Here is a 14,362-nt window from a genome sequence, read left to right as displayed (position 1 = left end):
GCTTCATCATTGTAAATATATATGTATATATATATATATATATATATATATATATATATATATATATATATATATATATATATATATATATATATATATATATATATATATATATATATATATATATATATGCAGAAGGAGAAAAGTAAGACTGTTTTCCTACATTAGTAATTAATATAGATCAGTACTTGAATGAGGCCATGGCTAGGGGGCTGTGTGAAATGGAATGCAATGATAATATCCACTTGATCCCATTGCTTTGTTTTTATTATATGACTCTCTGAATAGATTAAATGAAAAAAAAACGAGTTTTTTTTTTTAACGGAAAGTAAGGAGCGACATTGAAACTTAAAACGAACAGAAATTACTTCTTATATGAAAGGGGCTGCTTCCTCATCAACGCCCCGCTCTTTACATTAAAGTTTGACTCTTTCTCTTAACTCTACTTTTTAGAACAATAAAAAACTTTAGCGTAAATATTAGGAGGAGGTGGCTCATCATATGTGTCACCCCCTAAAAGTCATAGAATCTTAACGAAAATCACATCAGATTCAGCATATCAGAGACCCCTATTGTAGAAGTTTCAAGCTCCTATCTACAAAAATGTGGAATTTTATATTTTTTCCCTGAAGGCAGATCACGGATGCGTGTTTATTTGTTTGTTTGTTTTGTTTTTTTTCCCAGGGGTGATCGTATTGACCCAGTGGTCCTAAAATCTTGCGAGAGGGCTTATTCTAACGGAAATGAAAAGTTCTAGTGCCCTTTTTAAGTGACCAAAAAAATTGGAGGGCACCTAGGCCCCCTCCCACGCCAATTATTTTCCCAAAGTCAACGGATCAAAATTCTGAGACAGCAATTTTATTCAGCGCAGTCGAAAAACCTTATAACTATGTCTTTGGGGACGACTTACTCCCCCACAGTCTCCGTGGGAGAGGCTACAAGTTACAAACTTTGACCAGTGCTTACATATAGTAATGGTTATTGGGAAGTGTACAGACGTTTTCGGGGGGATTTTTTGGTTGGGGGAGGGGTTGACAAGAGGGGGATATGTTGGGGGAACTTTCCATTGAGGAATTTGTCATGGGGGAAGAAAATGTTCATGAAGGGAGCGCAGGATTTTCTAGCATTATTTAAAAAAAAAATGAAAAAATAAATATGAAAAGTTTTTTCAACTGGAAGTAAGGGAAGGAATGAAAACTTAAAACGAACAGAAATTATTACGCATGGCTCACCTCCTTCTAATACCTCGCTCTTTACGCTAAAGTACTTTTAGTGATTTCAACTATTTATTCTACGGCTTTTGTGATTCAGGGGTCATTCTTAATGAATTGGGACAAAATTTAATTTTTAGTGTAAAGAGCGAGGTACTGACGAGGGGGTGAACCCCTCATATATGTAATAAAAAGATGAGATTACTAAAGTTCGTTACGTAAGCTAATTTAGAAGTTATGTTTATCTTTTACTAATAAAAAAATTCGTAAAAAATTAAAAGTTCTAGTTGCCTTTTTAAGTCACCAAAAAATCGCAGGGCAACTAAGCTTCCTCCACCGTTCCCTTTTTACTCAAAACCATTCGATCGAAACTATGAGAAAGCCATTTAGCCAAAAAAACTTGCAAATTTCGTGTTAATTATTCCTTTGCGGAGAGCCAAAATCAAAACATGCATTGATTCAAAAACGTTCAGAAATTAAATAAAAAAAAACAAGTTTTTTAGCTGACAGTAAGGAACGACATTAAAACTTAAAACGAACAGAAATTACTTCTTATGTGAAAGGGGCTGCTTCCTCATCAACGCCCCGCTCTTTACGCTAAAGTTTTTTACTGTTTTAAAAAGCAGAGTTGAGAGAAAGAGTCGAACTTTAGCGTAAAGAGCGGGGTGTTGATGAGGAAGCAGCCCCTTTCATATACGAAGTAATTTCTGTTCGTTTGAAGTTTTAATGTCGCTCCTTACTGTCAGCTAAAAAAACTTGTTTTTTTATTTAATTGCTAAGAGACCCAGTACTGGGAGAGTACAAGTTACCAACTTACCTAGCTTATTTCAAAATTTATTTTAAGAAAATTGATAGTATTTCAAAAACTTGTTTAGACAGAAGTCGCATAACCATAGTTATTGCACTCCATCTTTTAAAATTTGTAAACATCTTCTAAAGGCCATAGCGTTTTCTACGCTTTACTAAAAACGAAAGTCATTTCGCGTTGCGTGTTTTTTATTTTTCTTAACATCAACAGCAAAAGTAAAGGAATAATATCACTGGGAGGCTTTGCAAATAAGAGTGGTTGTAATCCCCCTCCCTCCCAAGTCCTTTTAACGACTTAAATGTTTTTCAGTTTTTATTAATGAAAAAAAAATCACCTTAAATGTTCCTTTTGACATGCATTTATTTATTGATAGTAATATATGTTCGTTTTAATGTTGAATTTCTGTAGATTGTTATTTGTAGGATATTATTTCTAATCATCTTAGGTTTCAATATGGCTATTTACTTTTCTTTGAAAAACATCTTTTTGAAAAGGGATTAAAAAAAGGCTGCAAAAATGGAAAAGTTAGGACTAATCGCGGCAAAAAAGCTATGGTATTGTCGCAAGGAGGAGTTTGACATCTTTTCACAGAAGTAGAGAATATAAATAACTCAAAGCTTGTTAAGATTTTTGCCACTGTTGCCGAAATATTGGCAATTTTAATTTTTGCGAGATACGAGGATGTAGCGGAATTATTGGCGATTTTAATTTTTGCGAGCTACGAGAATGTAGCCGAAATATTGGCAATTTTAATTTTTACGAGCTTCGAGGATGTAGCCGAAATATTGGCAAGTTTAATTTTTACGAGCTTCGAGGATGTAGCCGAAATATTGGCAAGTTTAATTTTTACGAGCTGCGAGGGTGTAGCTGAAATATTGGCAATTTTCATTTTTACGAGCTACGAGGATGTAGCCGAAATATTGACAATTTTAATCTTCCAGTGCTTGAAAGGGTGTCTAATTTGTAGTCTATATAGCACGATTTCAACATTAGGCGACCCTAGTTGCATATAGTCTAAACCAAATAAGTAAATCTTGAAAGTAACAGATCCATGGCCGGTAGGTAGCAGAAGAAGCACAATAATCAAAGATATATTTTACCTGCATGACAGCAAGGCGTCTCTTTCGTTAAAGAAGGGAAATAATTTAAGCCATGACTACTTCTTTATTGTTGACTGGAGTGGTTATTTCTTGTTTAAATTGTTACGGTTTAAATTCTTCTCTTTTTCTACTCAAAGCGTGTTGCTGTGATACAGGTAAAATGTTTATTTTTACCTAAATAAATATTTACGTAAAATATTTATAATAATTAATATTTTAATAATTAAAGCTATAATATTAAATATTAAAAGGTAAAATATTCATTGATTGCTCTTCTTTTCTTCCTAGTGGCCACAGACCCACTGTTTTTAAAATTTACGTCTCTGCCTTTGTCATGGTGGACCAGTTTGGCTTTAAGTTTCTTTTATAATCCAAGCCCGTAGTGGGTTACAAATTCTTTCTTTTTAATCCAAAAATAGTGTCTTATGCTGAATAAATTATTTCGTTTGGGACAGGGGTCGGTGGCGTGACTCTGTAAGCTCAGCCAGAGTCGACCCAGCTCTAAATGGGTACCTGGAGAAATCTGGGGAAAGTAAGCAGGAAGGGTGTGCGAAAGCACAGTATGGTTGGCCCCCAGCCCCCCATTGCACTTCCTGGCTGAAGGGCCATGAAACGGAGATCAGCACTGCCGGTTCGGACCTTAAGGGTCTTGTGCCGTCTTACTTAATTTTACTTTTTTATGCTGAAAAAAGCGTGTCTGCATCGAATGATCCAGTTTTGATGCGTTAATGTATTTTTTCTCCAAATTTTCACGGACGACCGTCTTTGCAAGGTTTAACACAAATTATTTGTAGTGTTTGAATATTATTTGTAGAAGCCGTTCTAGTCGATGGCTAGCATGCTAGGCTTGAAATTCTTTGTCCGGGATGACAGGGATTCGAACCCTGATGTTGGTAATTCTTTTATTTAGAACGGGGTCTGTCGCGTGACTCTGTAAGCTCAACCTGAGTCAGACCTACTCTAAAGGGGGATGTGGAGAAATCTATAGAAGCGAAATAGGAAGGATTTGCGAAAGCACAGAGCGGCTGGCCCCCTTATCCCCTTTGCACTTCCTGACTGAAGCTTCTCCTTTATGCAGCTTCTCCTTTTCACCAGGTTTTTTATGTCGATTGGTACATTTTTTAGAATGCTCAGTGGGGGAGGGGGATACCAGCTCAGTTTTCTAACACGGGTGGGAGTAGAGAAATAAGACGTCCAGGTTTTCAATAGTGCGGGACAGTTTCTCAGTATTTTCCAATTCCGCTTCACAGTCCCTATACCATTCTTCACCAGATCGAGTGTTGTTTGTTATCAGTATATTTCATCTCAGTTTATAAAGGGATGAAATAGTCTCTCTCTAATAATGGATGAATAAGATTAAGTGACTGTACATAAAAAGCGGACAAAAGTTTTAATTGAAACAGTTACGTAGTAAGTAATGTCCTTCCGTTCGAAAGACTTGAGTCAATGTTAAATAAAAATAAACAAGTTTTTTCAACTGAAAGTAAGGAGCAGCAGTCAAACCTAAAATAAACAGAGATTATTACGTATATTAAGGGGACTTCCCCCTCCTCAATACCCTGCTCTTTACGCTAAACCGTTACTTTTTGTTCCAATAGTTTAAGAACGACTCCTGAAAAACAAGTAGTGTTTGATTAGTATAATAAGCTTTTTAGAAGTTATGAAAAAACCTTTAACGTAAAGAGTGAGGAGTTGAGGAGGGGGCAACCTACTCATATCTGTTATGAACAGATAATATAAATTTCTATTCGTTTTAAGTTTTACTGTTGCTTCTTGCTCTCAGCCGAAAAACTTGTTTTTAGTTTAATTTCTGATGCTTTTTAAATAATGCAGGAAATCCGCCCCCCCCCCTCCATGGAAAATTCCCTTTTCCCACAGTAAAATCCTTCCTCCATGGAATGATCCTCCTTCTTAGCCCCCCCACAAGAAAATCCCCCCGAACAATGTATGTATGCTTTCCAATAACCAATACTATATATAAACAATGGTCCTAGTTCATAGCTTGAAGCCCTTCCCCCGAAGACTGTGAGGGGTCAAGTCGTCCTCAAAGACATAATTATTAGATCTTTTGCCTATGCTGAACAAAATGACAATCTCAAAATTTGATCGGCTGACTTTTGGGAAAAAAGGGGCATGGGAAAATCACTTAAAAAGGACATTAGAACTTTTGATTTCCGATCAAATGAGCCCTCTACAGATCTTCTAGGATCACTAGCTCGACACGGTCACCTCTGGGGAAAACAAAGAAAAAATAACAAAGCAAACAAAAAAATAAACACGCATCTGTGATCTTTCATCTGGCAAAAAAAAAAAAAAAAAATGCAAAATTCCATATTTTTGTATATTGGAGCCTGAAACCTCTACAGTAGCGTTCTCTGGTATGATGACTCTGAGGGTCTGATTTTGATTAAGATCAATTGATGTTTTGGGGGTGTTTCCCCCCTTTTCCTAAAACTGGGCAAATTTTCTCAGGCTCGGAACTTTTGATGGGTAACATTAAACTCGATGAGTTTTTATATACTTTGAATACGCATCAGAATTTGATTCTTTTGATGCTTCTATTGTTATCAAGACTCTGTTTCTTAGAGTTTCGGTTACTATTGAGCCATATTGCTCCTTTGACATGAATAGTAAAAAAAAGGCTGTGCAGAATTTTTGACCGCACATAAAACAAAATTTGCACATTAATTTTTTAGGGCTAAATGGCTTTTTCATAGTTTTAATCGGAAGATTTTGAGAAAAAAAGGAACGAGGGAGGAGGCCTAGTTGCCCTCCAATTTTTTATTACTTAAAAAGGCAATTATAACTTTTAATTTCTTACGAACGTTTTCATAGGTAAAAAATATATGTAGCTTACGGATTAACTTACGTAGCGAACTTCTATATTCGTATGTTTTTATTGCGTATATGAGGGGGCTCACCCCTCGTCGATACCTCACTCTTTACACTAAAGCTTAAATTTTGTCCCAATTCCTTAAGAATGACCCCTTAATCACAAAGGCCGTAAAATAAATAGTTGAAATTACTAAAAATACTTTAGCGTAAAGAGCGAGGTATTACGAGGAAGTAAACCCCTCATATGCGTAATAATTTTTGTTCGTTTTAAGTTTTAATGCTGCTCCTCTCTTTCAGTAGAAACAACTTTTCATATTTATTTTTTCATTGTTTTTTAAATAATGCTAGAAAATCCTTCGCCCCCTCCATTGAAAGTCTCTTCCCCCATGAGAAGTTCCTCCATGGAAAGATCCTCCCACGTAACCCCCCCTCCAACTCTCCCCCCAAACCAAAAAAATCTCCCTGAAAATGTCTGTACGCTTCCCAGTAACCATTACTGTATGTAATAACAGGTCAAAGTTTGTAACTTGTAGCCCCTCCCACGGGGACTGCAGGGGAGTAAGTCGTCCCCAAAGACATAGTTATTAAGTTTTTCGACTATGGTGAATAAAATGGCTGCCTCAGAGTTTTGATCCGGTGACTTTGGAGGAAAAATGAGCGTGGGAGGGGGCCTAGGTGCCTTCCAATTTTTTGGTCACTTAAAAGGGCACTAGAACTTTTATCGTTAGAATGAGCCCTTTCGCGACATTCTAGGACCACTGAGTCGGTACGATCACCCCTGAAAAAAAAACAAAAAAACACGCATCCGTGATTTGTCTTCTGGCAAAAAATGCGAAATTCCACATTTTTATAGATAGGGGCTTGAAACTTCTACAATAGGGTTCTCTGATACGCTGAATCTGATGGTGTGATTTTCGTTAAGATCGTATGACTTTTAGGGGGTGTTTCCTCCTATTTTCTAAAATGGGGCAAGTTTTCTCAGGCTCGTAACTTTTGATGGGTACGACCGATCTTGATGAAAATTATATATTTAAAATCAGCATTAAAATGCGATTCTTTTGATGTAACTATCGGTATCAAAATTAACTATTGATATCCATTTTTAGAGTTTCGGTTACTATTGAGCCGGGTCGCTCCTTACTACAGTTCGTTACCACGAACTGTTTGACAATTGGCTTGGGATCATAGAGACTTTTAATCTCGACCTATGCTTCATAATTAATTCAGTAACCTTGTTATTTCGCAACAGTTGGCTTGGGATTGTAATGACATACCTTACCAATGTACCTTAAATCCATTCGTTATAAGGGTATGGAATTTCCAGCCTCTAAAAAGGATTGGTCTAAATTGATCCATTCTGAGAAGCTGGATAAAAGTGATCCTTATAATAGTGATTCGATTTCTAGTTCAGCTTGGTACGTTTACTATTCGGGATTTTTTCCAAAATTAATTTCTTCGTGTAGTCACATTATTCTCGGTTACTTTCTAAAATTCTTCCGCCTTCGCTTCATCAAGGCCATATTATTCCAGTATCAATAACTGCTGTTGGAAATGCAATTAAGCAGCTGAAATCTTCATCCGTTGATATTGATGGTCTTAGTGTACATAATCTAAATCCAAAGTGTGTTGTTCTTTTATTTCATTTGCAGTTGTTGTACCAAATGTGTTTAACACTGGTCCCGGATAGCTTTCTTTGTGGAACTGTCACCTCAAATCTAAAGTGGAGAAAACTCCCTTCTCAATGTTCATCTTATCGCCCTATAACCACTACATGTAACTTGAGTAAAATCCTTGAATATATCTTAATTCCTCATTTAAATGAAAATATAAATTTCGGATTGAATCAATTCGGGTTTCAATCTGGTATTGGTTGTCAACATGCACACGGTGTTCTTTCTTCCGCCCTTAAGAATAGCATGGCTGAGGGGTCGCCACTTCATATATGTACTTTGGAATTTTCTAAAGCTTTTGACAATGTAGTTCACAGTCAAGCTTTTTTCCCCCTTTTTAGTAATGGTGTAAATATTTCAGTCATTTTCTTCTTCCTTTTTGGTATGAGAATTCTTTCTTCCGAATTAATAAATCTGGATCTCCGTTTGTCCGTTTATGTCGGGGTGTCAAACAGGGAGGGGTTTTATCACCTAGTATATTTAAAATGTGTATCCCTGGTATTTTAGATGAAGTTAGATCAAATTATTTTATTGGACTCTCAGTTGTTTCTTATCTTGCTTATGCGGATGATCTTCTACTTTTGTGTAAAAATAATCTCTCGTTTATGGTATCAAAAGTTTCACGTCTATTTTCTGAAATTGGTTTTTCTCTTAATGTTGAGAAATGTGAATTTCTTGTTTTTAATGGTCCGACTTCCTCTAATGCTCCCTTAGTTTGTCGCGGTTTTTCTATATCCTTTGTTTCCGCCTTTCGGTGGTTGGATATTACTGTTACTAATTCAATTTCTTGCCTACGGCAGTGCACTGTTCGTGATGTTCAAAAGAAAATTCAAATGGGCTATTCTAAGATGCTAATCGAGGGAAGTATAATAGACGTACACTGGGTAGGCTATATGCTACATTCTGTGATCATTCTGTCCTTTATCTTTCTGGTCTTTATCCCCTTCTACCAGATTCGGACTTTTTATTTCAGATATTGTAAATTTTTACTTTGTCTCCCCCCTTGGTATAGCAATGGTAAGATAATTCGTAAGTTTGATGTTCCTGATATAAATGCAAAGTTGGCCATCCTGCATGGAAGGTTGTCGGAATCAGCTTTTTATCGTTTATCGCCTCATCATCCTTTGGTCCGTCTGTTCGGTTAATCTCATTGTAGCGTAGTTTTTTTTTCTATTTTATAGTGTATTTTTTTTGCAGTGTATTTCATTTTCTTTTTTTTTGTGTTACTCCACAAGTGCCATAACTTGTTATGATTGGGGTTATAAATATATTATAATTATTATTATTGTCTATTTTAAATTCATGTTCCTATACCCATATTTTACTCTATTGCTTCACATTACTATGGCTTTCTTAGTACGGTATGTTTTCTCTAGACAATTCGTTTGAAAAAAAACACGGCTCCTTCCAAATTGCAGGGCGTCGTGAAGCTCCAAAGTCAAACTAAAAACTTTGTCAAGAAAACAAGTTGTAGACTCTTGTCTTCCCAGGTTTTTCTGCAAGTTGTGTTTTTTTCACGATTGTAGTCTAATTTTTTGTGTTCTTCTTATTCTTTTCTATATAAGCGACCATTTTTACATTGAATTTAACAGAAATAAATCTGTAAATAAGTGGTTGTTCAAACTTACCCAAAGCAGGGCCAACTTTGGACAAATTGAGAACTTCCGTGAATAGTGCTTGAAATATAATAACGCCGTTCAAAACTGGAGGAAGGGTAACTTTTTGGAATTTGGCGATTTCAGGTCTATCAAATTGGCATTGCAGTAGCTAGGGATTTATGCCAGGGGGAGGGCAAGTCGAGGGGCTGACCAGAGGATGGAGAAGTCACAGCACGGTCTCAATTTCTAGTAATCTAATTATGTCAGTTTTTTAGTGAAGTTGACGAACTTAGGAATTTATTAAGGATCCTAGTTGAATTTATTGGTTGCCATATGGCTCTTAATGAAGGCGCTATTAAGTTGAATTTATCAAGTACGAGTAGGTATATAAATTAGCTCTTAAATCAGCGATTTAACAGCTCTCTATGATGTTCCAGTGTTCCACCCATGACTAAGAAAACAAGAGCTAAGAGCTCATATGGCACTTGTGACGAGGCGAGAAGAGCTAAGAGCCAAGAGATCATATGGTATGAGCTCTAACAAAATTCTATGAATCAATAGATTGATTTAAAAAGGAAAATAAGAGGCTTAATGCCGGTCAGGATTTAAAATAAGAGCTCTGAGTCACGATGTCCTTCTAAATATCAAAATTCATTAAGATCCGATCACCCACTCGTAAGTTATAAATACCTAATTTTTTCTAATTTTTCCTCTCCCTTTAGCCCCCCCAGATGGTCGAATCTGGGAAAACGACTTTATCAAGTCAAATTGTGCAGCTCCCTGACACGCCTACCAATTTTCATCGTCCTAGCACGTCCAGAAGCACCAAACTCGCCAAATCACTGAATCCCTCCCCCAACTCCCCCAAAGAGAGTGAATCCAGTACGATTCTGTCAATCACGTATCAAGGACATTTGTTTATTCTATCCACCAAGCTTCATCCCGATTCCTACACTCCAAGTATTTTTCCAAGATTTTCCCCTCCAACTCCCCCCAATGTCAAACGATCTGGTCGGGATTTGAAATAAGAGCTCTGAGACATGAATTCTTTCTAAATATCAAATTTCATTAAGATCCGATCATCTATTCGTAAGATAAAAATACCCCAATTTTCACGTTTTCCAAGAATTCCGGTTTCCCCCTCCAACTCCCCCCAACGTCACAGGATCTGGTCGGAATTTAAAATAAGAACATTAAAGCACAAGATCCTTCTAAATATCAAATTTCATTAAGATCTGGTCACCCTTTCGTAAGTTACAAATACCTCAATTTTCAAAATTACCCCCCCCCTCCAATTCTGCCAAAGAGAGCAGATCCGGTCCGATTGTGTCAGTCACGTATCTTAGACAGGTTTTTATTCTTCCCATCCAGTTTCATCCTGATCTCACCGCCTTAAGTATTTTCTAAGATTTCCGGTCCCCCCCAACTGCCCCCCAATTACGCTTGATCCGGTTGAGATTTAAAATAAGAGATCTAAGTTACGAGGTCCTTCTAAATATGAAGTTTCATGAAGATCCGATCACTCCTTCGTAAGTTATAAATACGTCATTTTTTCTTATTTTTCAGAATTAACCCCCCCCCCCCTCAATAGATCGGATCCGTTCCAATTATGTAAATCACGTATGTAAGACTTCTGCTTATTTTTACCACCAAGTTTCATCCCGATCCCTCCAATCTAAGTGTTTTCCATGATTTTAGGTTCCCCCACCCCAAACTTCCCCCAACGTCGCCAGATCCAGTCAGGATTTAAAATAAGAGCTTTGAGATACGATATCCTTCTAAATATCAAATTTCATTGAGATCCGATAACCCGTTCGTAATTTAAAAATCTCTCAATTTTTCTAATTTTGCAGAATTAACCCCTCCCCCAACTACCCCAAAGAGAGCGGATCCGTTCCGGTTGTGTTAATCATGTATCTAGGACTCGTGATTATTTTTTCCACCAAGTTTCATCCCGATCTCTCCACTCTAAGTGTTTTTCAAGTTTTAGGTTTCCCCCTCCCAACTCCCCCCCCCCCAATGTCACCAGATCTGGTGGGGTTTAAAATAAGAGCTCTGAGCCACGATATCCTTCTAAATATCAAATTTCATTGAGATCCGATCACCCGTTCGTAAGTTAAAATACCTCATTTTTTCTAATTTTTCAGAATTACCCCCCCCCCCCCCCCAACTATCCCAAAGAGAGCGGATCCGTTTCGATTATGTCAATCATGTATCTGGGACTTTTGCTTATTTTCCCCATCAAGTTTCATCCCGATCCCTCCACTCTAAGTGTTTCCCAAGATTTTAGGTTTCCCCCCTCCAACTCCCCCCAATGTCATCAGATCTGGTCAGGATTTAAAATAAGAGCTCTGAGACACAATATCATTCCAAACATCAAATTTCATTAAGATCCCATCACCCATTCATAAGTTAAAAATACTTCATTTTTCTATTTTTGCCGAATTAACCGGCCCCCCACTCCCCCCCCCCCCCCCCAGATGGTCAAATTGGGAAAACGACTATTTCTAATTTAAGCTGGTCCCGTCCCTGATACCCCTGCCAAATTTCATCGTCCTAGCTTACCTGGAAGTGCCTAAAGTAGCAAAACCAGGACCGACAGACAGACAGACCGACAGAATTGGCGATTGCTATATGTCACTTGGTTAATACCAAGTGCCATAAAAAAAAGCAGAAGAAAAAGAAAAAATGAGGAAACACTAATTCTAAGGCAAAAAATAATTTTGTTGTTGTTCAAGGTGAGGGGGCTGTAATTTTCTTGTACAGGGTTTACGAGAATAAAGATTGCAATGGTGTGGTTTTTGTTTCGAACTGACGCCATTTTTCCGAGGTTTCAGGTTCTTTTCAAAATTCCTGTAAATTTGTTTTTAAAATAATATTTTACTATTAAGACACTACTATATAGTAGTTACCATTTCTGAATCAGCTAAAAATAACGAATTTTTTTCACCAGACAGTTTTTTTTCAAAACGAATTTCTAAATTTTGCTTACTATGGCCCGTGGTTTGCTCTTTACTAGATTGCAGCTATTGCTGCAACTGTGTTCTATGCTGCCTACTAAATACTTATCAGAAGCCAATTGTTTGTTCAATTGGCTCAAAAACAAAGAAGAAGCAATTTGGTTGGAATACATATTATGGACAGGTTCGTTTATTGCTATGTGGACGTTACTTTAGAACTATTTCAAGTAAAAGCACCAAACGCCTCTTTTTTTTTAGGTATGAGACGATCCCTCGCCCCCTCGCAGCTACCCTTTAAGGAAGAAGGAGTGATTAAACGTAGCCCAAGTAGCATTTTGGCGCTTATTTCAAAGTCAAAAGACGATGATAAGCCACCACCTATGAAACGTATGTTTGAAGTTCCAGTTAAAAATGTGCCAGTTATCAATTCTTTTACCATAGATGAAAAAAGTAAAAAATTGCTGAGTGATTCTGCTGATTCTGTTATTGGGCTTGCACATGTTAGCAACGATAATGTTAGTGATTTTACCCAGAGCTCAGAAACCCTTTATTTTTCTGCTGTTTGGGGCAAGCAATCAAACCGTAAGCATAAGAAATGGGAAGGAGATGGAGTATTAGTGGTTTCTAAAAAGTGTGTTACTCTAATTGACTCAGATGGCAAAGAACTTGGTAAATTGAGCAATTCTAAGCTAAAAACCTTTGAATCAGGTGAAAGATTCTATTTAGGCTCAAGAGAAGTTGAAATTTTGGATCCTATTTCTCAGTCAGATTTTTTGAAAGGTCGTTGCTTTGAAAGATGTCAACCCAGTATTTTTGCGTTGAAGCCTCCTCGACCTGCTCAATTTCAGCTTCCAGTAATCTCTGGTAATGCACAACCTATAAAAAGTAACATTTTGAAGCCGCGACATAACCCTGAAGACAAGGGTGCTATTGTACTACCTCGTCCTGATTCTAAAGTCCAGTTCAACAGCAGTACGAGAATCGTTGATGTTGTCATCGATCCTTTTCTTGGTCGTCATCTGCGCAAACATCAAATTGACGGTGTTATATTCATGTATGAATGCGTTATGGGATTCAGAGATGGTGGAAGCACAGGATGTATTCTTGCCGATTCAATGGGTCTTGGCAAGACACTTCAGTCTATTACACTTATTTGGACGATGCTGCATCAAGGGCCGTTTGAAGGTAAACCGATTGCTAAAAGGGTAATGATCATAGCTCCGTCAAGTTTAGTGCATAACTGGGAAAAGGAGTTTCAGCGCTGGTTAGGACGAGAAAGACTCCTACCATTTGTCATCGATAATAAAAACAAGCCTACTGATTATGCAAAACAATTCAATAGGCCGGTTATGATAATATCTTATGAACTGTTTGTGCGCAATGCTGAAATAATTGAAAAAATTCCTTTTGACCTGGTTGTATGTGATGAAGCTCATCGAATGAAAAACCTGAAAGTGAAAAAATCGGAAAGTTTAGCTAGACTTGATTGTGGACGAAGGATTTTCCTTACTGGAACTCCAATTCAAAATGATTTGTCAGAATTTTTTGCGTTGGCAGACATTGTGAATCCAGGGATATTGGGAAGGCCCTCTGCATTTAAGCGCATTTTTGAAGATCCGATCAACGCCTCAAGACTTCCAGACGCGTCTGAAGACGTGAGAGAGATAGGAGAAATGCGTGCTCAAGAATTGAATGAAATAATATCGAAGTTTGTTTTGCGTCGAACCCAAGATATGATAAAGGAATTTTTGCCACCAAAAATTGAGAACGTTGTCCTGTGTAAAACAAGCCAAGATCAAGCTGTCATCTATGAGGAGATTACTGGATGTAAAGGGGTTCGATCCATTTTTATAGGTTGCTATAGTGGGTGTGCTCATCTTTATTATATTTCTCTTCTGCGCAACCTATGCAACCATCCTTCACTATGCAATGTTACTGGTAACAATGAAGAAGATGAAAGAGATGTTGACTTTATGAAACTGAGGTAACTCTTTTGTTCTTTTGACTTGTCGAGATTGAAATCTAAAATGATGTAGTTTTTAGTTATTACTGTCAAGATTATTGTTATTTATTTTAAAAGTTCACAGTTAAAACACTTTCTTTTTAAAATAACAGTTGCAACAATTTTCCTGCCATAAAAATAAAAATTGATTTCGACCATTTTGACCACTTGGTGTAAA

General features: G+C 37.1%; 1 protein-coding gene across 3 annotated transcripts in view; it reads left to right on the top strand.

The window, feature by feature from the left end:
• LOC136036482 (DNA repair and recombination protein RAD54B-like) overlaps window positions 1-14,362 on the top strand; it is a 62,964-nt gene that overhangs the window by 15,894 nt on the left and 32,708 nt on the right. For 2 of the 3 annotated variants that reach the window (XM_065718742.1, XM_065718743.1), the window contains exon 2: window positions 12,441-14,166. In XM_065718742.1, coding sequence (XP_065574814.1) covers window positions 12,443-14,166 — 1,724 coding nt within the window. In that variant the 5' untranslated portion in view covers window positions 12,441-12,442. Of the gene's footprint in view, window positions 1-3,136; window positions 3,275-12,440; window positions 14,167-14,362 lie in introns of those variants that run through there. The other variant, XM_065718741.1, reaches the window with a different exon arrangement.

Source organism: Artemia franciscana, chromosome 15 (genome assembly GCF_032884065.1).
Source record: "Artemia franciscana chromosome 15, ASM3288406v1, whole genome shotgun sequence".
Taxonomy (NCBI): Eukaryota; Metazoa; Arthropoda; class Branchiopoda; order Anostraca; family Artemiidae; genus Artemia; species Artemia franciscana.
Note: the sequence above shows the minus strand (reverse complement) of the source record. Positions and strands in the feature narration are given on the sequence as shown.